The sequence below is a fragment of the Nothobranchius furzeri genome, chromosome 11 (genome assembly GCF_043380555.1).
Source record: "Nothobranchius furzeri strain GRZ-AD chromosome 11, NfurGRZ-RIMD1, whole genome shotgun sequence".
NCBI lineage: Eukaryota > Metazoa > Chordata > Actinopteri > Cyprinodontiformes > Nothobranchiidae > Nothobranchius > Nothobranchius furzeri.
In genome coordinates, this window is record NC_091751.1 from 55,672,775 (window position 1) to 55,696,960 (window position 24,186).

General features: G+C 39.6%; 2 protein-coding genes across 4 annotated transcripts; both read left to right on the top strand.

Annotated features, from left to right (window-relative positions):
- Positions 1-2,412: 2,412 nt before the first annotated feature.
- LOC129164836 (RING finger protein 228-like) lies at positions 2,413-5,289 on the top strand. Its single transcript, XM_070541886.1, has 2 exons — positions 2,413-5,111; positions 5,159-5,289. Exons 1-2 carry the CDS (start codon positions 4,703-4,705, stop codon positions 5,287-5,289), a joined length of 540 nt encoding a protein of 179 aa, XP_070397987.1. The 5' UTR covers positions 2,413-4,702.
- Positions 5,290-12,682: 7,393 nt separating this feature from the next.
- acsl3b (acyl-CoA synthetase long chain family member 3b) lies at positions 12,683-20,793 on the top strand. 3 transcript variants are annotated; one of them, XM_015957022.3, is made up of 15 exons: positions 12,683-12,750; positions 15,842-16,290; positions 16,590-16,767; positions 16,844-16,953; positions 17,043-17,181; positions 17,914-18,064; positions 18,201-18,324; positions 18,428-18,499; positions 18,958-19,097; positions 19,300-19,472; positions 19,610-19,684; positions 19,754-19,945; positions 20,065-20,179; positions 20,264-20,421; positions 20,504-20,793. In XM_015957022.3, exons 2-15 carry the CDS (start codon positions 15,940-15,942, stop codon positions 20,659-20,661), a joined length of 2,136 nt encoding a protein of 711 aa, XP_015812508.3. In that variant the 5' UTR covers positions 12,683-12,750; positions 15,842-15,939; the 3' UTR covers positions 20,662-20,793. The 3 variants fall into 3 exon arrangements, with proteins under 3 accessions (XP_015812508.3, XP_015812507.3, XP_015812505.3); XM_015957021.3 differs by lacking the exon at positions 12,683-12,750 and adding an exon at positions 12,788-12,925; XM_015957019.3 differs by lacking the exon at positions 12,683-12,750 and adding an exon at positions 12,897-13,002.
- Positions 20,794-24,186: the final 3,393 nt, after the last annotated feature.

Here is a 24,186-nt window from a genome sequence, read left to right on the forward strand (position 1 = left end):
GTCAGCCTGTGCGTAAAAAGTTAGAAAGCATAAATTCACGCAGGTGATTTTATCCTCACCAGGTGAGGCGAAAGATCAAATCAGCGTCTCTAGGGTCAGAGCAACAGGAAAAACTCGGACATGTACTTCTACACAGTTACGCAGTTAATATTGTATTCATTAAATCATCTGAAACAAACAATACAATTAATTGAACATGCGGACTAATCGCTTCAGTCGTGTTTCTTAAAGTTTGTTTTATTCGACTAAATTTGTCTGTAATTTTAAAAAGTGTTTATTAAAGGAATTAATTTTTTAATGGATGCGTCCATTTAAACAACATATAATGTTTAATACGTTCTTACATGCTTAATAAATAAATGCTGACAGAAAGTTTAAGTTGTGCGCACAAAAATGATGCGTTTTTATTGCGTAAAACTAAACAATTGTCCTATTTTGGGCGCAGTTGGCAGAAATTGTGCGTCCAGTAGCATTGTTTAATTACAGTGATGTTGGAGATGAGGAGATGATCTATTCTTCTTACTGAGTTCCTCCGGATTCCTCAGGGGGAAAAAAGCTCCGCGTGGTCTATCAACAGTTGCGCTGATTTAACAAAGGCTGCTGCGCGGACCCGTGGCTGAGTGGAACACATCCATGCAAATGTTGCGCTGCAGACAATGAAACACATGAGGGGATCACTTGACTTTTCTTAAGCTTGTGGAGATGTGATAATTGTAATAATTAGGCGGGTTTAATGAACCAAAACATTTTTTTCAAGAACCGGTCTGAATATTCCCCTGGGGATTTTTTTTATTCTGAGAACATTTAAAAACTCATCTTCAACAGATGAAATATCCTTGCCTAAAAATGTACTCCTCCTTAAAACATATACAAGACAATTTAAGTGCACTTGTTCATAGTTTGTTGTAATGTTCTCTGTTTTGTGTTCTGAACGTTTGCTCCCAAGAACTCATAGGGGGAAAATAATGCTGTGGACACATAACATGTGGAAACATTATACCCCTATAAAAGCAAGAATGGGGGCTGCGTAAAGTTATCATACTAAAGTTTGACTATCATGAAGAGGATATTGGATCTACCATGTCAAATCAATTACAGGGCCAAGCTGGGTCAGAAATGTGCTGTGGAGGTGGACAGAATGAGCGTAGAACAAAATGACCTGAAGAGAAACAGCGTTTAGAGGGAATGTGTGCAGAGCAGAGGCCACATTTCTGAATAAGTCAAATTAACAAAATACAAATGATTTTGCCAAGTTTTTCAATAAATGTTACGTTAGAAAATGCAGCCTCTGGGAAGTTTTGAACTTGGATTAGTTTTGATTACTAAACCAAACTATAGGGACGGTGGAAAAACTTTCGAGTTCAGATAAATCTACAAATCGGATCAGGTTTCAAATCCAAAACCAGAAATATCCACTGAAATAGGAGCTATTGGGGTTAAAATGCTGGTCCAGTGAGCCTCAACCACAACCATCAATCTAAAAACAATGTGCCCCCAGCAGGCTGTAACCCCAATTTGGAATTTTCATTGGCCTTATTTGGTCCGAGTACATGAAAATAGCCATTGTCTCTTAAACAGCATGGGCTTAACATTTATTGGCCATCGAATCCTGATGCTGTTGCCAGGAGAAATTATGAAAAAATAATAATAATCCAAATACATTAGAATATTATAGGCATCAATAAGGTTTTGATGATTGGCAAACCCTGTAAAATACTGCACTGAGTGTTTTAAGGTTAATAAGAAGCTATTAAAGTCCAGAGTACTTTATTACAACTGACTGTGCTAAAAACAGATTTTTTAACCAAAATAAAGGCACTTCTTGTTCAGTTCAGGGGCACAAAATGACAAGAACAACTGACACCACCTGATTTTAGTTTATTTTGGTTAGTTTTCAGTTAGTAGATACACATCACAAAAGTGAAACAGATTTAGAGGGAATATTTTCTATTTTTATTGTGACAAATCCGTCAAAGGAATGAGTGTGTTTTCTGGTGTGTTTGATCTTATCTGATAAAGGTGACCCACAACAGTTGAATGGGAGTTCAAACTGAGAGCAGTTATCATGACAAAAGCTTTGTAAGGTGAACTCAGGTAAAAAAAAAAGATTCAAATAGAAGAACAGAGGATTTGGCACGCAGGGCCATGGGGCATGCAGGGTGAAATTAATAGTTCCGCTCATCTATTTAGGAGACAAAAACCACCCAGATAACAGTTTATGGTCTCATGATGAACATGTCGTCAAGCCTTTACTGAGATTCTTATCTGTCTGGAATCACAGTCTCTTTGCTTCTAAGTGTAATTAATGTAAAGAGGGAAAAGTCATGTTACCTGATGTTGTGACAACAATGAGTTGGATGTCACCCCCCCACCCCCCCACCCACACACACACACACACACACACAACTCGACTCATACCCCTGTTACTCCAACACATTTAAACCATTTAAGAGAATCCCATTTGCCAGTGACACTTTCTGCCGGAATTTAGAGAAGAGCACAGAAAAGAAATGCAATCATGGTGGCGCAGTGGTTAGCACTGTTGCCTCGCAGCATGAAGGTTGCAGGTTCAAAACTGGGCTGCGGCCTTTCTGCGTGGAGTTGTGTGCTCTCCCCATGCATGCATGGGTTTCTTCCGGGTGCTCCGGTTTCCCCCACAGATCACAACATGCCCTATAAGTTATAAATTGTAAGTCGCTTTGGATAAAAGTGTCTGCTAAATAAATAAACATAATAATAACATTTGATTGTGTTTGCAGATTACGTTTTAAAATGTTGTTTTCAAATATCCCCACTTTTTGGTTCATTGATCTAAGAACAACAGAGTGTTAAACTAACCATAACAACATATGTAAGTAAACAGGAAAACACCTTCCGCATCCCCTGGTCAAGATTTGTTCAGAAGTTCATCAACAGTCCATGCTGAAGAAAAAAAATCTCTGTTAACATATTGTTGATCTTCTATCACACAGTGCGTGGGACCGTCTCCCTTTACTTTAGTGTTGTTTACATTTCTTGGATTTTTTTAAATTAATTTATTATTTTTGCTTCTCTTCTAAAATGCTGAAATCTGATTGCATTAAGTATACTTATTTACTTAATACTCTATAGGAACTATTTTTTCTCTTTATCTACTACAACCTGACTGGGAAAACTTCTAGGCTAAAAAACACTTAAAATAAAGGGATTAAAAATAAACATTACATTGCATAACATTAAAACCCTTATTGTCAAAAAATATAAAATGCAAACACGTTCCATTGTTTTCCCTTTGTATGTTGTTTTGGAGAAGTTCAACATTCAGGATAAAGTCCCATTAAAATAACAAAACCACAAGGTAACTATTTTAGCAAAGTGTTTAAAACACTCCTGTTCATTAATGGGAGTTCAAGTATGTACAGAAACTTGTAAAAAAAAAATAAGTTCAGAAAAATATTCATCCATCAAAATTATTATCAAGGTTAATACAACATAAACACAATCACTGTTGGTTTGATTCACTTAATGTTGATTAACTTGTCTGTCAGAGGTTCAGTCCAGTGATTCATTTTAAAAATGTTTGTTTTGATTCGTCGCCTCTTTAGTGACATCTGATATTAAACCTAAATATGATTTATTGAGGAATAACATTGATTCCTGAGAACTAAACACAGTTCAACATTCATCCATAACTTCAGCCACAAGAGGGTGCACAGTCTGAGCATGCCTATCTATCTATCTATCTATCTATCTATCTATCTATCTATCTATCTATCTATCTATCTATCTATCTATCTATCTATCTATCTATCTATCTATCTATCTATCTATCTATCTATCTATCTATCTATCTATCTATCTATCTATCTATCTATCATCTATCTATCTATCTATCTATCTATCTATCTATCTATCTATCTATCTATCTATCTGGCATTTTCTTAATTTGTATTTGCAATGAAAAGACAAAACGCACAAATCGATCCTATTTATTAAGTTTTTACAAAATCAAAGCAAAGAATTCGTTTTTTAGTGAGAACAAATGTGATGTTATTGCTATTTAATGTTCTGATTATTTTTCTCAAATAAACTAATAACAGTTCATTACAAAAACAAGAGTTAATTAGTAAATATGTGTATTTGTGTACTCAGAGTCAACAGATAAAGTAATCTGATCCTAGCTGTGTCACGCCACCACCCTAGGAGTTGAAGTTGGGCGGTGATCGGATCTGAAGGTGTCGCCTCTAATGTCCTGCTTGTCGCTGTCCACAGCTCGTGGTGCTGAAATTCAAAAGGACAGACCTGCCGCAGGTGTCACCCTCTCATTACACGGTTAAATGGGTCAGCTCATGCTCATGGCCCATGTGACGTGATCCAGGTGGCCGAGAGCAGATCGATCTGAAAGGGTTTTTTGATTTGAATTCCTAAGCCTCGGCTGTCTTTGTTATTCTGTCTGTTAGGCAACAGGTCTGAACGGAGCGGGTGGAGTCGGACTGCGACCCAGACTGACTAAATAAAAATGCTTCTGACTTCACAGCTTCTAGTGAGGTCAGGTTTGGGCATCAATTTAAATGTTGTGTCAGCTGCCTGAATCCCGTTTCCGTGAAACATGGCGGATTCGCTCAGCGAAGGAAGCGGTTCTGTATGGCAAGCCAGAACCGCCGAAATACGCCATTTTCCCAACCCGTCTAGTTAAGAGGTGGCGAAAAAAACGCCGTTTGATATGTCAAGACATAGTTCCGATAAATACGCGTGCAAAATCTGTCACAGCGACTTCGACCTGGAGCGCCGCATTCCCAAAGAGCTCGGCTGCTCCCACACATTCTGTCAGGAGTGCCTGGAAGTTCTGCGCTCCCGAGAAGTTGGAGGATGGAGAGTTGGCTGCCCGGTGTGTCGTCACCGAACTCCGGTACCGGAATACAAGGTCACAAACCTCCCCAATAACACCGCTCTAGCCGAACTGCTGCTAATTAAAGCGCAGCAGCAAAGAAACTTTACAAAAACAAACAGGTGGCGCAATCGGCTGCTTCCGTTACCTCCCAGCAGAGCTGTGAGAACTGCAAACAGATCGCGTTCACTACAGGCTGCGCGTGCGCCATGTTCTCCTTCCTCGCCATGGTGGTGCTTTTGTTTGTGGCCCTCATCTTTGTGCAAAACTTCAGTCACACAGCGTCCCCAGTTGGCGCAATCTGTCTGTTCACCGCCAGCGTCCTTGCCCCCTTTTCTCTCATTCTAACTTGGTTAATGTGCATGCTGGAGTATCGACCAGAAACTCCAGATCTGAGCTCCACCACATCTAACAGGATCTAGTGAGAACATCCAGCAACTATGGAAAACTGGCTAAACCTGGGGAGTTTATCAGGACAAGAGGAAAATAAGTGATCAGTGACACCATTCAGGATAATCATCTCATTTGAGCTGACAGTATCACAAAAATACTAATTCTACTGTTTACTATTTTAAAAATAGTGAATAAAAATGAGTAAAACACAAAGTTGAGGTGAGCATCTGAGGGTTCTGAGGACCAAAATCATCAAGTGAGTCGTCTTTACAGACAATCAAAATTAGATTTTTTTTATTTTTTTAAATGCAAAAATATATACATTCACATTCTTTCATTTGTACTTCTTAAAGCGACTATGTGTATTTTCAGTGGTGATAGGGGGGCAGTACATAACTAAATCATTGCAAGCAAGCAGTATTTTGTGTTTGAGTAAGACCTTACCCAACGGATGGCCATTAGGGTAAAAATCCCTAGCTCAAGTATAGATCACTCAACCTCCAGCTAAATGACAAGCACATCAGACTCCCTCTGTTCACTGGCAGTGAATGAAGAGGTAAATGTGTAAAACAGTGTTTATGAATACTGAAAGTTTTGTAACCGCTTGTTACAAATCAGTAAATGCATTTTGTCCTCACGCATTTCCATATAAGGAAACATTGGGTGTTTCTCAATGTCAGTGATGTCTTGGTAGGCCAGGAGGCTTGCTTACGAGGACATTGTCCTTCCTTGGTCAAAGAAAACGGTTAAATGGAACAGCCTTAAAATAAAGTTATATTTTATACATATAACTTTCAACATAGATGTATAACAAGTCTTACTTTTTTAATTGTGTATATATTGGTTAAATTAAATATGTAAGCAAGTTACTAAGTGCTAGCCACGGAAGCTGCAAATACTAAGCAACTAACCAACCATAGATAACTGCTTTGGATCTAAAAACATTTCAGATATCAGCCTGACAGCTACTATTAGTTTAATTATATTTAAACTGGAAATTTGCCCAAAAGAAGCTGTCAGCTCCTTCCTTCCTCCATCCTTTTGAAAATACCATACTGAATTCTGGGAAATTTTTCACCAAGATCAGGCTACAAGACAAGGCTAACAAACAGAGAACAGAAGCCTCGGTAGCACATGAACATTGGAACACGCCTTCCTGAGAACGTATCTCCTAGGCAACTGGGTCAGGACCAATGCATCTAGATGAGGTTCCTTGATATTGAGAAATACCATTGTGTCTAATATGGTAAATGGCCTTTATTTGATATAGCGCCTTCTAGAGTCCTGGAACCCCTCAAGGTGCTTTACAACACAATCAGTCATTCACCCATTCACACACGGGGACGAGCTACAATGTAGCCACAGCTGCCCTGGGGCGCACTGACAGGGGCGAGGCTGCCGAGCACTGGCGCCACCGGTCCCTCCGACCACCACCAGCAGGCAACGTGGGTTAAGTGTCTTGCCAAGGACACAACGAGCGGGGCTCGAACCTGCAACCTTCCGATTATGGGGCGAGCACTTAACTCCTGTGCCACCGTCGCCCCATATGGCATTGCCCAGAGACTGCACTCCCATGTATTTTAGACACGATTTTTATGGTTATATGTTACAAAGCTGGCAGTATTTTTCAACAACTCTGCATCTTTTTATTCTTTTTCATCAATGTTTCAATTGACATTTCCAAAGATTAATGGTAACAACTACACATTGTCTCTTTAAAATAGGTTCAAAATTATCATTAATGTTGCTAAAAATAAAACACAATGCAATAATTTTAGAAAGTGTTGATTTAAACCAACAGCCTGCTGGAGAGAGCATTGATGCTTTTACAAATGCAAGAGGGGAGGACGCACAAATAATTTTCAGTGCCAAAAATGGTAGAATCAAGAATGACTTCATGAGTAAATGACAATCCATCATAACAAGAACCTTTTCTAAATGTATTGAAATAGTTTTGCTGCAAATATTGGAGACATGTTTCATTTAAAAAAAATCTGTCAAAGCATAGTTGCAGCAACCTGCATCTCTGAGGCCTTACTCGATTTTAAGTGTCAATTGTGAGGCTTTAAAAATACATTTGTAGTAGAAATTGTAAAAAATAAAAAAAAGGCTTTTTCCTTTGTGAAGGTTGCAGACTCCTCTTTAAAGGAGATACAGTAGGTCTTGAAGCAGAATATCAACTCATATTACTTTCCTAAAATTAAAGAAAAGTACAAACAAAACTCAGACTGAATGCATCCTTGAACAACTTTAGTTGATCAAAATACTGAAGAAAAATTGTGGAAATTAATAATCAACATGTAAAGACATGTTGAAGACAGACATCATATAATGTTGTGAATCTCTGGAGCTGACGATCCACCAACTGAATAAGAATACTAATATTTGCTAATAGTAATTCTGTCAATACATAAAAGTTTTTTTGTGATTTTCCAAAAATGTTCAACTCTACAGCACATATTGGTCAGAATAAAAATAATAATAACCAATAAAATAAATAAACTATATGGTAACAAAGAATGCATTCCAGTGTAAAATTGCCATAGCCTGACTGTTTTGCAGGGGATTTGACTTTTTTGGCAAGCCAAAGTGACACAAAACATCTTATTATGTTTATGTTTATTATGTTTATTCATTTAGCAGACGCTTTTATCCAAAGCGACTTACAATTTATAACCTATAGGTCATGTTGTGATCTGTGGGGGAAACCGGAGTGCCCGGAGGAAATCCACGCATGCGTGGGGAGAACACACAACTCCACACAGAAAGGCTGCAGCCAAGTTTCGAACCTGCAACCTCCGTGCTGCGAGGCAACAGTGCTAACCACTGCGCCACCATGCAGCCCTTCACTAATCACTTGTAAAAGTAATTGTAAGTGAAGCACAGCTTTTTAAATTGTTTTACAGCTGTTGATTTTTTGTATTTTGTGTCAGTCAGATGTATTATTCTCTGTAGTTGAATCATTTCAGCGTGACCAGACCTGTTTAACTCATAACTGCCTCTGAGTGATTACACTGACTCCCTGTGGGGAATCAGGTCAGCGGGGATCCCACATAAGTGGGCCTGTGGGGCATTGGGGTTCACAAAATGAAGAATAACTTTGGGTGGGGGCCCAAATAATTAGTGCTGTAAAGTCAGAAAACAATGGAAGTGCAGATGACCTCCCATAGGGTCCTAAATCATCTCATCATTAAGTTTGCTTAAATCACTTTTTAAAATTGAGATTGTGTTGAAAACGCACAATTTCCCACTAAAACTATTTAATGTGGATGATAGCAATGATGTGGTGAAGTGCAGGCCTCAACGTATTACGGTCAAGATGATGTCTCTATCTCGGTCACAGCAGGAATTTATATCCACCCAGTGTTGCTTTAGGAGGCGACAGTGGTTTCTGGAGCTAAAATCCATCCCTTGTTGGTCCCTCAAAAGAATTCCTTCATTTGGTCAGTGACTAATGCCACTTAAATGCCACCATGACAAAAAGCCTGAGGGGAAAAAAAAGAAAAAGAAACGAAGGGGTGCAATATAGGCAACACTGTGTCTGGGGCCAAGGGCCTCATGTCGTGGGGACTGTAGGGCTTAAAGTTAAAGATTACTTTGAAATCTGCATCCCTACCATCAAACTCACCCTGCTTACTCCCACCCTTCCTCCTCCCTGCAGCCATCTCTTCCACTCGCAAAAAAGAAAAAGCTGTCTCCACAGAAAAGGGGATGAGTTGAGAGCAGATCCTCTTTGATGACAGAGAAGCAACCTTTTGTTCTCTTTAATCCCCACAAAACTGCCCCAGTCCCCCTCCACACCCTCCCTTTTATTTCTTCTCCCTGCAAGTCCAACAGGATGTTAAATGACTCAAGGAGTTAGGAAAGTGTTTACCTACCTGGTCTGTGAATGAAAAACAACTTGAAAACACACGTATGTTTTATGTTTTAGTGATGTAATTATAAATAATGCAATAGGTACAATGAAAATCTGTTATATAGTGCCTGTTATGCAAGGTGACAGCTATCCTGCAACCCTGAAAAGCATAAAGCAGAAATAAAAACAAGAGAATGAAACTTCTCTACAAAGTTGATTGGTTGATGTAGGTTAATCCTATGAGGGCTTTTGCCACCGTACGTCAAAACTCAGAAAGAGATACTCGCAGGATCCATTTCCTCTCTTCCTGCAACTGGCCTTAAGTAGGAGCAAAGTGTGCCTTTGTGTCATTATCAGATTTGACACGTATTTTGCAGAGAAGAAGATGAAAGTGCTCCTTTTACTTGTAACATCTGCCCTCTGATGGTTAGCATCCCATTGTGACCTCAAAGATATTACCCTGAGGAAAGCAATTATCACCCCTCCATACACACTTCAGCTGGTCACGTGATCTCATGCACAACATGTCTAAGCTTGGGTGTGTGTGCGTGTAGTAAAAAGCTTTTAACGTGTGTGTTTGAGCATATATTTCTGGAAAAACATATGGCCTAAAAACGCATGCAAAACCTCCAGAGACAAGTGGTGTGAACCCAATGTTTGGGGTTAAAGGGTCAAACAGAGCTTCACTCTGTCACTTAGATTGTGCTGCCCAAAGATGTCAAAGAAAACATTATTTCTTTGTCATGAAACAAATATGGACAAAAACAAGAATTTACATCAAAACTAATGACAATGCAGTCCACAGCATTGCAAATGATCGCCATCTGGTGTACAAAATTAAGAGTGCAGGACATTTTTTGATTGGCCAGTATCTTCAGAATTAGCTTTTGTGGTTTCATTTTTCAAATGTGATGGTGAATGATACAATCTCCAGCTCCTTTAAAAGTTTACCTGTTTAATGTCCACAACAAAAAAAAAAGCTGTGAAAAAATGTTTTGTTCATTGATTTGGGGTCAATAAGCAATAAGCAAGGCAACAAAAATGTAAACAAAATTATAGTAATAGAAAGGGAATGATCATATAATATAATTTGATTATGTTTAACTATTCATTGGATCATTTAGGTTTTTTTATTTTGTTTTGTTTCAATTAAGTCTGGTGCATGCTTCAATAAAACAATGGAACTAAACCAAGAGCATCTTTCTTGAAAAGAAGACCCAAACTACAGTTAAAGTCCGTGCTGCATTGATTATGAACGGCAGCGGTGTGACTAATGCATGCATCAGTGCTAAATTCTTTACCAGGGGTGGTGTCTATCACATGTTTCAAATATAAAGGCAAACGTGTATTTCTTGGTTCATTTTAAATGAATGTACAGAAGATGTTTAAAGGCAAACATCTTCCATTTGCTTTAAAATACTGTGCTCAAAAACTTAATGCTTTATATTTTAATGGCAGTAGTGAATAAATCTTTGTAGTTTTACAGTCAAATGATAAGTTTTATCTTTTTGTTTAATTACAAAATGCTCTATGTTTACTATTCTTCCTTAGAGTTATAGAAGTGGTTGCAGCTCCTTCTTCAACATTTAAATCTTTTTTGTAATCGTCCTGCAACACTTAAAGACATAACACTGCTTGATGAGAAATAAACAAGGTCTGATAATGATGCAACATAGAAAATCACTTACTATGCTAAAGAATAAAAATTTGGTGTAATTGGTTTTCATTTCCGGAAATATTATTGTGTTTATTAGGGAGCTACTCCATCACACAACATGATTTTTAACTGCTTTTCAATAAGAAATTAATGCATTATTTTATTTTAAATGAACACCTTAAAGAAAATGGATTGTCTGGTTGTTGCAGGAATATTTGCAAAGGTAGAGGTTGAACATTTTGCATGATGGTGCTGATAATCACCCATGTTTCACAAAAAAATGAGGGATCTTTTGATTGTCTGTCAGCTCTCATGAAACACAAGAGCCTTTACACATTGCTAGGTTTCCATTGTCTCCAAATAAATTAGGCTTAGACTGCAGTCTTTTAGGTAACTATATTCTTAATAAAACAAGCAAAAAATTCAAATAATGATAACATAAAAAAAGCTAAGAGACGCTAAATGATTGCAGAATGAAACCATTGTTTTTGTGAAGCGCTTTGTGATTTTTACCTTAAGAGGCACTACATAAAAGATAATTTTCTTTCTTTATTCTTTATAATTATAGCCAATCAAAAATCATTGCAGTCCCATTTATGCATGTTCAATTCAATCCAGCTTATTTATATAGCGCCAAATCCCGACAAGAGTCTCATGGCACATCACAAAGTTTTGCTTTATCAAGATCCTCATTAGCTTATGCCTAAATGCAGATGCTAGTCTTCCTGGGGTGTCATACATTTTCATACAATTGTTTACATAAGATAATACCCGCACACACACACACACACACACACACACACACACACACACACACACATCCCTAATTCACATGATCCCAGTAGCTCAAGATGAAATCACATATCTAGAATAAAATTACATATATAAACTAATATCGGGAAAGGAGTTAATCACACCAATCAAGATTGAAAATAAAATATAACAGAATGGTGACACCATGTCCATTGTTTTGTATCATAGTGCATTGATATCCAGTATTCAACCTCAAACCCATATACCCAATCCTTCGTTACAGAGTTCATAGTCACTGTACAATTGAAGATCTGTCTTAGCAACTTTGCCTCTTGATTGCAATCGAGAATCACAAAGGATAGTCCATCAACGCCACAGGCTAGTCACTTGCCAGTGTATGAATCTTACTGCAACTTGCAGTCTGACTCTGGAATAGTTTTTACCAACATCCATGTCCCTTTAAGAAGCTATATAACCTCGAGTCATACGACAACTTGACTTAGAGTAATACAAGTGACAGCCTCATCTAGTTGACAAATTTTTTTTGCACTTACAGACATTTATCGTCCATTTATTGTTATCAAGGTAAACTCCTCAAAAGTGATATTGATTTTAGACCGTATCATCCAGCCCTATTTGTACAGTCTATTCTAATTGATATTATTGTACAATGTCTGTTTTGCAATGGCTACACAGTCCAATATAATCTCAAAATTCCAATATTCTATATATTTCCATAATGCAATATTCTTTACTACAGTTTAATGTTATTATTTATTTATTTATTTATGTTTTTAACGTGTTTCCTATTTTGTTTTAATGTACTGAGCCCTGTGCTCATAATTTTGTTCAATGACGCATCTGCACTGACAAGTGTCATTAAAATTGCTTTGACGGATTTGCAGTTTTGTGTTCAGTGATTTATAAAAATACATAAGGTTTTTTGTAGACTATGCAAAAGGTTCAAATGTCCTTCAGTGTTTGTTCTTTCTTTCTTTCTTTCTTTCTTTCTTTCTTTCTTAGTTTACTTAAATACATTTAGATGTCTTGAATAGTTTGGCAACATCACACATACACATGGCCAACGCGTCATTGTAGTGACCGGTAGTAACCCCACTGACGCTCCCGCTGCCTCTAGCACGCGCCACCTCTGATGCGCCAATCACAGACGCAGAAACATTGTGACGTGTTTCCAGCAGCTTCCGGGCTGGCATCAGTGCCCCGGTAATTCACAGATTTACGTTTTTTTATTCGTTTTATTACATACGCACAGTTGTGATTATTAACGAAACTCCAGTCTTGATGGTTTGTGTAAATATTGTACCAGAGCTGTGATTAGAAGGATAAATAAACCGGAGCCCTTCCCGCAGCGACACAGGCGTAGCGGCTGAGAAAAGAGGTGAGAATGTGTTGCGGTATGGACGCGTTGCAGATGTTGAGAAGAGATGGTTGTTTTAGCCACCGGTTTGCTAAACGGTGCGTGTGTCACGTCGCTTTTCCTATGACATACATTTTTATATAGCGTTTTGTGTGTGCGCCCCCTTTTGATTAACGGAATAATAGTGTGGGAGTAAACATGTTTCTTTGTACAAATCTCCCAAACTGTTAATGGTGGATGCTTTGCTAAGCTGCTGGAGTGTCTTTGAGAGCAGTCCGCTAGCTAGCGAATCTTGATGTGTCTCGTGGAAGAAAAAGTGGTCACGAGGACGAAATGCCCCAATTAGTGGATTTAATTTTTAAAAACTCTCCAATATCTAAAATGTCGTTACGGTTATTGAAGATTAATCGTATCTATCAGCGACGTTTACAAGGTAACGTAAGAAACGCGTATATATACTACTATGTACCTACATAGTACTTAGCAGAACAAGCTAATTCCACAAAAGGTATTTATTATTAAAATGAATGAAAACAGGAAGTAAAAATGTAAAAGGTTGTTAGATTTAAATAATAATCAGGTTTGTTTTGTTTGTCTTGATCCTGTATTACATAATAAATATAAACATAAACTTTTACTATAAAAGTCACAAACTATAGTAGACATAGTCTTATTTATGAAAGGATCAATTATATTAGGATACATAGAATTGTACAAAATATTATTGGCCTTTTACTATTCGTGCATATGAAAAGTTCCTTTTGAAAATATATCCATGTGCAACAAATAATCATAATATATATTTATATAATAAATAATATAATAATTACGGTGGTTATTCTCTGTTCATAAAAATTGGTTTAAATAATAACAGTTAAACTAACTTCCTAACAACTGAGTCAATTGGTTCTGATCTCAGAATAAATTTAGTGTCTAAACTTCATTCATCTTTGGGTAAAGAAGAAGCCGTTACACAATAAGCATGTGGCTTATTTGGCCGCTTTGAGGCATTGCAAACTGGTAGGATCAGTTTTACTATGAAGGTAGATAGTTGATCATAAATCAGTGTCTCTAAGCCTGTGAGTCACTAACTGTGTGTCAAGTGTTGAATGCATTGTTTTTCCCTTCTTTGTCTCTAAAACCTGGAAAAGGTGTGCCCGTTTGCCGTACTGGCTTAAACCTGTAATGCCAGTGTTTAAGCTAGGCTAGTGTGGGATTTCAGCATCTTGGCTGTACCTGAAACCTTACTGTTGGATTTTCTCATCTAGTCAAACTGACAGTTGGTTGTGAACTACAAGCTGCAGCAGAACAAGTGAGACACGTTTGTCCTGTATGGCATTGTGTCATTGGGTTCAAATAAGAAAGAAAATGCTAATTATGGCTCTGGGTTGGAACTTTCTAAGCCTTCATTGGGATTTTTCAATGGGTGCCTGGGAAATGAAATAGCTTCAGCACCACTTTTTTCACATTCTATAATTTCTTTTGTTTTGATTTTAAAGTGATCGAGATCTGTTGGTGGTGGTCAGAGGGACCGGTGGTGCCAGTGCTTGGCAGTCTCACTTCCGTCTTACTTTAAGGCAACTCTGGCTACATTGTAGTTTACCGCCACCAGCGTGTAAATAGATGAAAGACTGTTTGTGCTGTAAAGTGCCTTGGGGGGTTGTAGAACTCCAGAAGTCACTATATCAAAAACAGGCCATTTTACATCATCTTGGAGTGCAGTGTAGTCTGATATCTCTTTGGGAGCTAAAATACAATTTAATGCTTGTCAGAAGCTGTTGTTTTTGTTATTTATATATTGGACTAACGTAATGTTCTGCTCTCTATGCTGTCTTCTTATAAAGCAGTGGTTCCCTAACTTTTCAGCTTCAGTCCCGCAAAATAGCAACGGTCAAGAAATGCAACCCCAGAGATGTCTTAGAAAGCTAAATTATTCAGGGCATAAAAAAAACTTCAGCTCGTACTCAGTTACATCCTTTATGACCATTTAATTGAGTTTTTGTAAAAGAAAGAAATAAAAAAGAGACACGGAGCGATTGTTTTTAATTGTATCTTGATTTCTGGAAATCATCTCAAGATGCCCTGTGTAGTCCAACTTTAGGAGCCACTGCCATAAAGCGTAGCTCATCTCAGGTCACTGGTATTTGATTATCCAGCTGTCTCTCCACCAGTGCATGTTTTTTTTTCTCTCCATAGTTTTGAACATACGGTAAAAAGCAGCCGACTCCCTCAGCTTATACTGCTTCTTCACTGTACTGTCCCATCAGCAGGCCTGGATTCACTAACCTCAGTCCCGACCTTGTGACCCCTCCCAAGAATGAATAACTGCTCACACAGAGGTCACAGGGCCACGCTGTTGCTTGTGCCGTTCTTAAGCATGCACTACAAATAGCCAAGCTCTCAGGGAGATGACCTGTGGTGATCTGAACGCTTCTGTAGCAAAGCCAAACAACTCAAAGCATTAACAGCCTGCTGGTTAAAACCACTTAGAGCAGTTACTGCATGTGATATAATGTTGTTGCTGAAGGTGCACGGTAAATGTTTGACTGCAGAAACCCTGAGAGTTTTTTTTAAGAAAGAAAGAAAACAATCTGTTGTATAGTGCCTCTCAAGATAAAAATCATGAGGAGCTCCAAAGGGAATCAGTGCCTGTTTCAGCAGTTTAATATCTTTTTCCTTGATTATAAGAACATTTTAGCTCTATTTCTTTTACTAATCTCATTCTGAATTGTTTCCAGCGCACACAATAGTTACTTTATATTGCACAGAAAGCAGGAGTCTAATGAGAAAAAGTGCTGACTGAGTGAGAACCGATCTAAGAATAGTCTTCATTCACAGGGATGCAGCTACTTATATTTACTGCAGTGTTCCACGACGTGCTGATTCATTTCTGATGCAGTTCCTATAGAGTCTCATGTTGATTCTCATGTTTTACAGGTTGCTTCGCCTCCCAAAGACATCCTCCCCCTCCAAACGAGCACCGTAGGCAGCAGATTAGCGAGCGGCTCGGGCCGTCGTTGACTTCATCCTTGAAGATGAAGTTGAAGGAGGATATAAACCCGCTGCTCCTGCAGGTTTTCCGCTCCGTAGTCTGGGTCTACTCCATCATCACCTTCATACCGTGGTACTTCTTCTCTGGGGCTGGCACCAATTTGGAACGAGCCCGCCGGATAAAGGCGCGCTCGATCAGCGGACACCCAGCGGGGCCGTACCGAGCCACTAATTGCCAGGAGAAGTTGGTAATATGGGTGAACCCTGGAGTGGATACACTGGACAAAATGTTTGAGTTCGCTGCTAGGAGGTTTCCAAAGAGGGACTGTCTGGGCACCAGGGAGGTACTTAGTGAGGAGGATGAACCCCAACCAAATGGAAAAGTGTTTAAAAAGGTAAACAGCTGCTTTTTTACTATCTTGTTTTTATCCAGTGTGAATGACAACAGAGGTCCTGTAGATGGCAGTAACTGACTGCATAGGAGTGATAACATGATGTGATGAGTCATTGACTCACTTCCTTTTTCCACAGTCCTATGCTTCACTTCTGATTGTTCATTTTAATACAGAAATGTGAACGTGCTCTCATTATGAATGCTAACTAAAGCTGTTCCTGAAGGCTACATAGTCCAGTAACATCCGTGTTCCTTTTAGCTATGTGTGTATAATCCAGATTACTGTAATGATCTGCCTAGGTGATTCTTGGGAAGTATAACTGGCTCTCATATGAGGAAGCCTACCACGCAGCCAAGTGTTTCGGCAGTGGTCTGGCTGCCCTCAACCAGAAGCCTTTCTGTAACATCGCCATCATCTGTGAGACCCGAGCGGAGTGGGTCGTGGCAGCACAAGCCTGCTTCATGTACAATTTCCCACGTAAGTGTTCACGGAACAGATTTGGAGGTTTGTGTATTCAAAAGTAAAACTAACCACCTGAACTGTAACTGAACAGTTGTAACGCTGTACGCCACTCTTGGACCTAAGGCCGTAGCTCATGGCCTGAATGAGACCGAAGTCACACACATCATCACAAGCAAAGACCTGCTTCAGGGCCGCCTTAAGGTACTCCATTGCTGTTTTGGTTTGTTTTATGAATGTTTGCTATTCTTTGTTCTGTCTGTCTCTTGATCACATCTACCTCTCCATCCCAGGCAATCCTGTGCGAAGTCCCAAGGCTTCAGTTCATCATCGTTGTGGACAACAAGCCCATAAACCGGTCCGACATTCCCAAAGGCATCACGATCCACAGCATGGACGCTGTGAAGGAGATGGGGTGCAGGCCTGATAATCGTGAGTATTTTTTGCATCCTGATTAAAGTGGTTTCTAATTTAGCCAGGAACATTGGAGTACACTGATTCAGGCTTAAATCGAAGCCAACATCCTGGTGTGTAATTAGAGTGATGGGCAGTGCGTGACACAGTCAGCCAATCACCACTTACCAAACAAGCTGTGGCCTCGATGACAGCGACCCAAGTTTTTATGGAAAAATAAGATGAATACAGATCATGACGGAGCTCAGGAGTGACTTCAGCCAGGTTTGAGAGGAAAAGGATGATTTTCTAGATGATTGCAGCGGGTAAAACATATGAAGCATAATTATTAAAGAGCTGATCAAGCATCTTAGATTAAAATCACAAATTATTTCATAAATTTCATTATTGCAGCCAATTAAATGATCATTTTTACTCAGTTAATTTAGTTGCATACATTTTAAATAGATTCACAGAGCAAATCGTTTTTTGTCTGAATAAACTGCTGAACAGGCGTGCGATTTTAAAGCTTCTATGATTTTCACAAGGTGTTTTTTTTTTGTTTGTTTTGTTTTGTTTTTTGGGGAAATGCTGTAAAGGGTGAAAAATAACTAAAACTCTTGAGTTTACCTAACAAGATCTATATCTGCTCTGTAAAAAAGAAATGTACTTTAAAAAAATGTAAATTCTTTCATTAGACATAGATAAAAAATATTTACATTTTCTTTGTGTTTGTTTACAAGTAATGAACTTACTGTCTTTGCCCTGCAGTTGCAGTCGAGCGCAGACAACCAGCGCCCTCGGACATCGCCGTCATCATGTACACCAGCGGCTCCACAGGCATTCCCAAGGGTGTCATGATCTCTCATGGTAACATCATTGCCGCCATTGCAGGCATGGCTGAGCGAATCCCAAACCTCAAGTACGCAGATATCAGTTTCACTGCTCTGACACTTCCTGTCTGACTGCTGTTCTGCTCCCACAATCCACATTGTGTCTAACCGTTTATTAGTCCCCTCTGGATGTGAAAGAAGTTCACTTTTTTTATGTGCCGGCAGTGAGACAGACACCTACATCGGCTACCTACCACTAGCTCATGTTTTGGAGCTCAGTGCTGAACTGGTTTGCATCTCTCATGGATGTCGCATCGGTTATTCCTCACCTCAGACCCTTGCTGATCAGGTCAGTGTGTGAGCTGATTTTTTGATTATTCTCTTAATTTTAATGTATAATTCATTTAGAAATTGCTCAGTTACTCACTTCAACTTTGATTTCCTTTTGACAGTCTTCTAAGATCAAGAAGGGCAGCAAAGGCGATACCAGTGTGCTGAAACCTACTCTAATGGCTTCTGTACCAGTGAGTTAAAGCTGTTCCTCTAACTTTATTAGTAATGGAGCCTTTTAAAGCAACACTCAACAAATTTGCCTTTTTTTCCTCCTATTGGCTGAAAGCGGAAATACAAGTGTTGTAAAAAATCCTGCCACAACCTGCTGAAGCTAGCGCTAACAACGAGCTAACGCTAAATCGCACCAACTTAGCCTAAATGAGCCACAAGGTAAAAGTAGTGTACCTACTCAATATACAAAACAATTTTGTGTGTTTTCTGACCAGCAGAGGGCGACAGAATGCCATCCCATGTGAATTTGCTCAAGTTTCTGACTCAAGAACCACTGAAACCAGTTTGAAAGCATTAGCTTAAAGTGTTAAAAACTGGCTTAGTGTTGCTTTAACTACACCAAAATCCAATCTTAGTATTAAAACCGATTACAGTCATGTTCAGTGTTGACTCTTGCTTTCACCTGCTGTTTCTGTAGGAGATCATGGACCGAATCTACAAAAATGTAATGACCAAAGTGGAGGAGATGAGCAAGCTCCAGAAAACACTTTTTGTGTTGGCTTACAACTACAAGATTGAGCAGATTTCCAAAGGCTACAGTACTCCTCTCTGTGACAGGTACCTCACACCTGCCTGCACACACACATCCTGTCACATTGTTTCTGGACCTTTTTTAACTTAACGGCGGTTTAACAAATACACTTGAGATATCAGAAAATATGCATTTTGTTAATTTGAACGACAACTATTAATATCTGCTTTGAAGATTCCAGTTTACTAATATATGATCATTTGGCTTGCTGTATGGTCTCTCTTTCAGTCTGGTTTTCAAACGAGTGCGGGCTCTCCTGGGAGGTAACATGCGGGTGCTGCTTTCTGGCGGAGCGCCGCTGTCGGCTGCAACGCAACGCTTCATGAACGTCTGCATGTGTTGCCCCGTGGGGCAGGGCTACGGCCTGACGGAGACTTGTGGAGCTGGCACCATCAGCGAGTGTAAGTGAGGAGACAAAAAATTGTGTCAGGATTATTTGTTTCTGTTTAAAGAATGATATTAGGAGTTGGATAATTCTGAAAATGCTTCGGTTGTGTTCTCCTAAATGAACCAAGTGAAGTTTTGCTGTAATTTTCAGTTTGGGACTACAGCACAGGACGGGTCGGTGCTCCGTTGGTTTGCTCTGAGATCATGCTGAAGGACTGGGAGGAGGGTAAGTGGTGTGGTAGCAAATGAGTCTTCACCAAAACCATGAATAAAAATAAGTTACCCGCTCCCTCAGGTGGTTACTACAGCACAGACACACCAAACCCTCGTGGAGAAATTCTGATTGGTGGACCCAATGTAACGATGGGTTACTACAAAAGTAACGGCAAGAACCACGAAGACTTTTTTGTGGACGCGAACGGCCAGAGGTGGTTCTGCACTGGAGACATCGGAGAATTCCACCCAGATGGATGCCTCAAGATTATTGGTAGGGATCATCTAAACGTGTGTGTGTGTGTGTGTGTGTGTGTGTGTGTGTGTGTGTGTGTGCGTGTGTGAGCAGGCTATAAATGGTTTCTCATCAGTGTGTGTGTTCTGCTCCTGCAGACCGTAAGAAAGACCTGGTGAAGCTGCAGGCAGGCGAGTACGTCTCTCTGGGAAAAGTGGAAGCTGTTCTGAAGAACTGCTCTCTTGTAGACAACATCTGTGCCTATGCCAACAGGTAAAACTCTGCTCTTTTTCTCTTTTTGGGCTTATTTGTTTTGTTCTAGAAAGAATTTTACTATGATCTTCCATCTCTGTTTAGCGACCAGTCCTATGTGATCAGCTTTGTGGTGCCCAACCACAAACAACTAATGGCACTGGCGGAGAAGATGCAGATCAAGGGCTCGTGGGAAGAAATCTGCAACAATCTCCAGATAGAGACAGAGGCGCTCCGTGTCATCACAGAGGCTGCAATTTCAGGTTGAAACAGTTAGACCTGTTTGGTGTGATGGCATCTCACTCTTCTGGGGGTCTGACTGTCATTCTGCTCTCCTCACACCAGGCAAACTGGAGCGATTCGAGATTCCCAGGAAGATCCGTCTGAGTGCAGAAGCATGGACACCAGAGACGGGGCTGGTCACCGACGCATTCAAACTCAAACGCAAGGAACTCAAGACACACTATCAGGAAGACATTGAGAGGATGTACGGGGGCAAATAACACACACACACATGCACACACACGCTCCAAATAACACAAATACACCTGAACACTTAACCAGGACTGTTTTATGTTGTGATACAGATAACACACATTATTTCAGACACACAAAGATACTTCCATCTCCTCCTCCGCTTCTCTGTAAGCTCCTCAGTTACCAGCTTTGATCAAAGAAGGGAGCAGAAACAGTCTGGAATCAAGTTTTAATTCATTCTGTTAAGATCCAGAGGCAGAAAGGACCTCCACAGCAGAAAACTGAGCCAGCGACGCAGTGTCCACTTTGATGCATTTAGCCCTTTGGGTTGCCATGACTACCGACGTGGCACATGAAGTTTGCATGATTCAAAGTGGGAGGAATGTTAGGATAAACCAAACGTCAGTGCAGCATCTCTGCTTCCCTCCCAGCTCTTTGGAACATTCCACCTTAACAGCTCGGCCGTGGTGCACATATCTGTCAGGGAACGGTGGGTAACGTGAGCCTCTCGGCTCTGAAAAGCTCCCAGGTTGGAAATTGTGCAGGGATCTCTGTGATTTTCCTTTTTTTCTATTTTTACGTGCATTTTCAGGTTTTCCTTTGATTCGTCAGCAGCTGAAATCTTTTCTGCTTGATGATTCAGCGTCGCAAAGCCATGAGAGATTTAGCATTTTAAACGTGTTTTCTTACTGTTACTCTTTATTCCATAGAGGTTTCTTTTCTTGTGGATGCCTATTTTGTATTTCCTGTTTTTATTGTACTGTTGAGCTGTGTTTACATCTTTTTTTTTTTTTTTACAGTCGTGTGTTCCCTTTTGTACTCTAGTGAGCCAAAGTTAGCTCATTCGAGTTGCATGTTTACTTAGTCTTCATTTTCTGGGGTCAAAGATGAGCGACGAAAAGGCTTTGCTACCAATTGTGTGTTGTTTATCGACACACACAAGCCCTGCCACACCTGTCCTGTGTTCCTGCTGTCATGACCAATGCACCACATGGATGTTTCCAAGGGAACTTATTCAAATGTAGGAGAAAAGGTTAGAATAGTTAGGATAACTAACCATAGATTTAGTTGCTGTTACGTTGCTGTTATGAATATGAAATATAAAGTGAATGTGCAATATTTATATTCAGATTTTAAGTAAACAGGAAACTAAAGCACAAAGACAACAGCCCTTCTTTGTGGTGTATTTATCAGCTTTTACTCTTAAGTGACCAATGATAGAGCTATAGAAATCATCATAAAGACAAATTGATGGTAGAAACACTGGCAGTGAAGCTTAGAAGTAGCCTCTTGTACGGTGCAGAAAATGGAAATTAAAATTGAATTTGTAGGAAATGCACGTGGAAAGGTGTGGAAATGTACCAAAGCACCTAAATGTGAGTAAAAATCACTCCGTTTGAGCAACAGAAGCAATTATTTATGAACACACTCCAGGTTTGAGCACATAGGATACATGTGGGAGTAATGTTTCTATGAATTAAGACTGAATTGTGTGTATGATAACTGTATGTATATAAAATACTGTATCATAGGATTCTGTAAGCTGCCATTCATTCATTTGAAGTGTAAAGCATCTTTTGAATAGGCGATTCATCACAGCATCAGATGCTCTTCCTTTAGTATTTATGTAGGAACGGACTGGAGATTGTTTGGTCATCAGTGCACTTCTTGTAAAAAGTTGATTTTTTTTACGGTACTCTAAACACAGCGATGATAAAGGTACAGTTAGGTCTTCTAACGCTCGTCACATTTCTACTTCCTTTAGCTTGTTGAATAAAACCATTAAAGCAGGAACTCATCCCATTCTTCCTGTTATACATTCCAGTTCAACGTCATTTGCTTGCTGCTTACTTCTCTGCCTGGATAGAGGCGGCTTGTTGCCTTCTGACAAATATAAGATTTCTTCAGGGGTCTTGAGAATGTGAAGCATTCTGTAGATATCACACACACGGGAGAGAAAGCAGAAGGTGGTAAACAAACGTCTGTTTTCATTTGTAAAAAAAAAGGATTTTTGAGGTTGATTATCAAATCTGAATGGAAACTACTAACTGTACATCTGTAAAGCCTCTTAATGTATTTAATAAACTTTGTTTTCAATCATTTTTTGAGGGTCACCTCTTTGATTCTGTGTGGTCACGTGTTCCTGGAAGCCGAGCTTTAACTGCAAGTGTGTCCTTTAATTATTTGTAATCTGGCCTCGGAAGAGATGCTGTGGAAATAAACAAGTTTTTATTGGTGGTTTTCTTATGTTTTGGGAGTTTATATAAATGTGTGTGTGTGTGTGTTGAACACCTGAGTGATCTTTGAGGCTCAACGCGATGATTGGAATCATCCTGAAACCATAGTTTCCATAGAAACCAAGGCCAGAGCGTATGAGTGAATGTGGTTTGTGAGAGGCTGCAGTGCTGCGACGCAAACAGAACAAGCAGCTTCTGGCGTCAAAGTGAATGAAGAGCTAGTAAACAAAAGACCCTTCTGTTTTTCTTCTTTCATTCTTTACATTTGAAGGTTTGCTTTCAGATGGATCACCGGCCTGTGTCATCAGCTCGTTTATGAAAGACGGAGGCTGATAAACGTGCACATTCATTCTCGTTTTATAAAAACAAAAAATAGTGAAATTTTGTATTCAAGCTGAAAGTAGGTGATTAAACATCTCCAGGTAACTAGAATTAAGCTCACTATAGTTTCATTTCTACTTTTGATCAGTTTCATGTTTTCTGTCTGCATTTTATTTATTTTAAACGAGGAAATAAAACGCATCCACTCATCATTTCCTCCCTCCCTCCATCCATCCATCCATCCATCCAGTCCTTTGGGGTGTGCGTGTGAGGCACTGCCATATTGCTTTCTTTATTAGCCCACACGGACATACACATACACCACACAACGAGAGAGGAGTGAATCTACCACAATGAAAACAACACCACCACCAAGCAACATGAAGGTCATCTTCCATATTGTTTGAATGGAGTGTGTGTGGGTCTGTGTGTGTGTGTGCGTGCGTGCATCAGTGCATTGTGTTTGTCTCCTCTTTGTTCAATGGTCCTCCATCTTTTTTCCTCCTGCTGCTTCCTTTGGCTCCAGCGTCTGGTCTATATGACTCAGATAAAACTTTTTATCTGTACGTTCTGAGTGAGCCAGAACCAAAGTGCTGTTTATCCAACGATGAGCGAAGCCGAACCTGGATCGCTTTATACCTCTAGAGAGGTGGTGGGTGGCGTCTGGAGAGGAAGCGAGAGAAATTAGAGGCTGGAGCGTGGTGGTGGAGCAAAGGATGGGGTTGGAGATGTGTAGGTAGCAAGAAGAAGCAACCTAATAGGAGGTTTGGAAAGAGGGAATATGAATTAAGAAGATGGAAAATTCCTTTAATCCTCCCAAATAGCCCGATGTTTCTTTTTACTTCTTCAGGGAAGATGTAGAAATGCAAAATCACATTTGAATTTTATCCTAATTGAAAAAAATTAAATAGATAGACGGACTTTTAAATGTAAAAGTGCATCTCTTCATTGTAGGATTTAATCCAGCTTCCATGAGGCCGCAGTTACTGATAA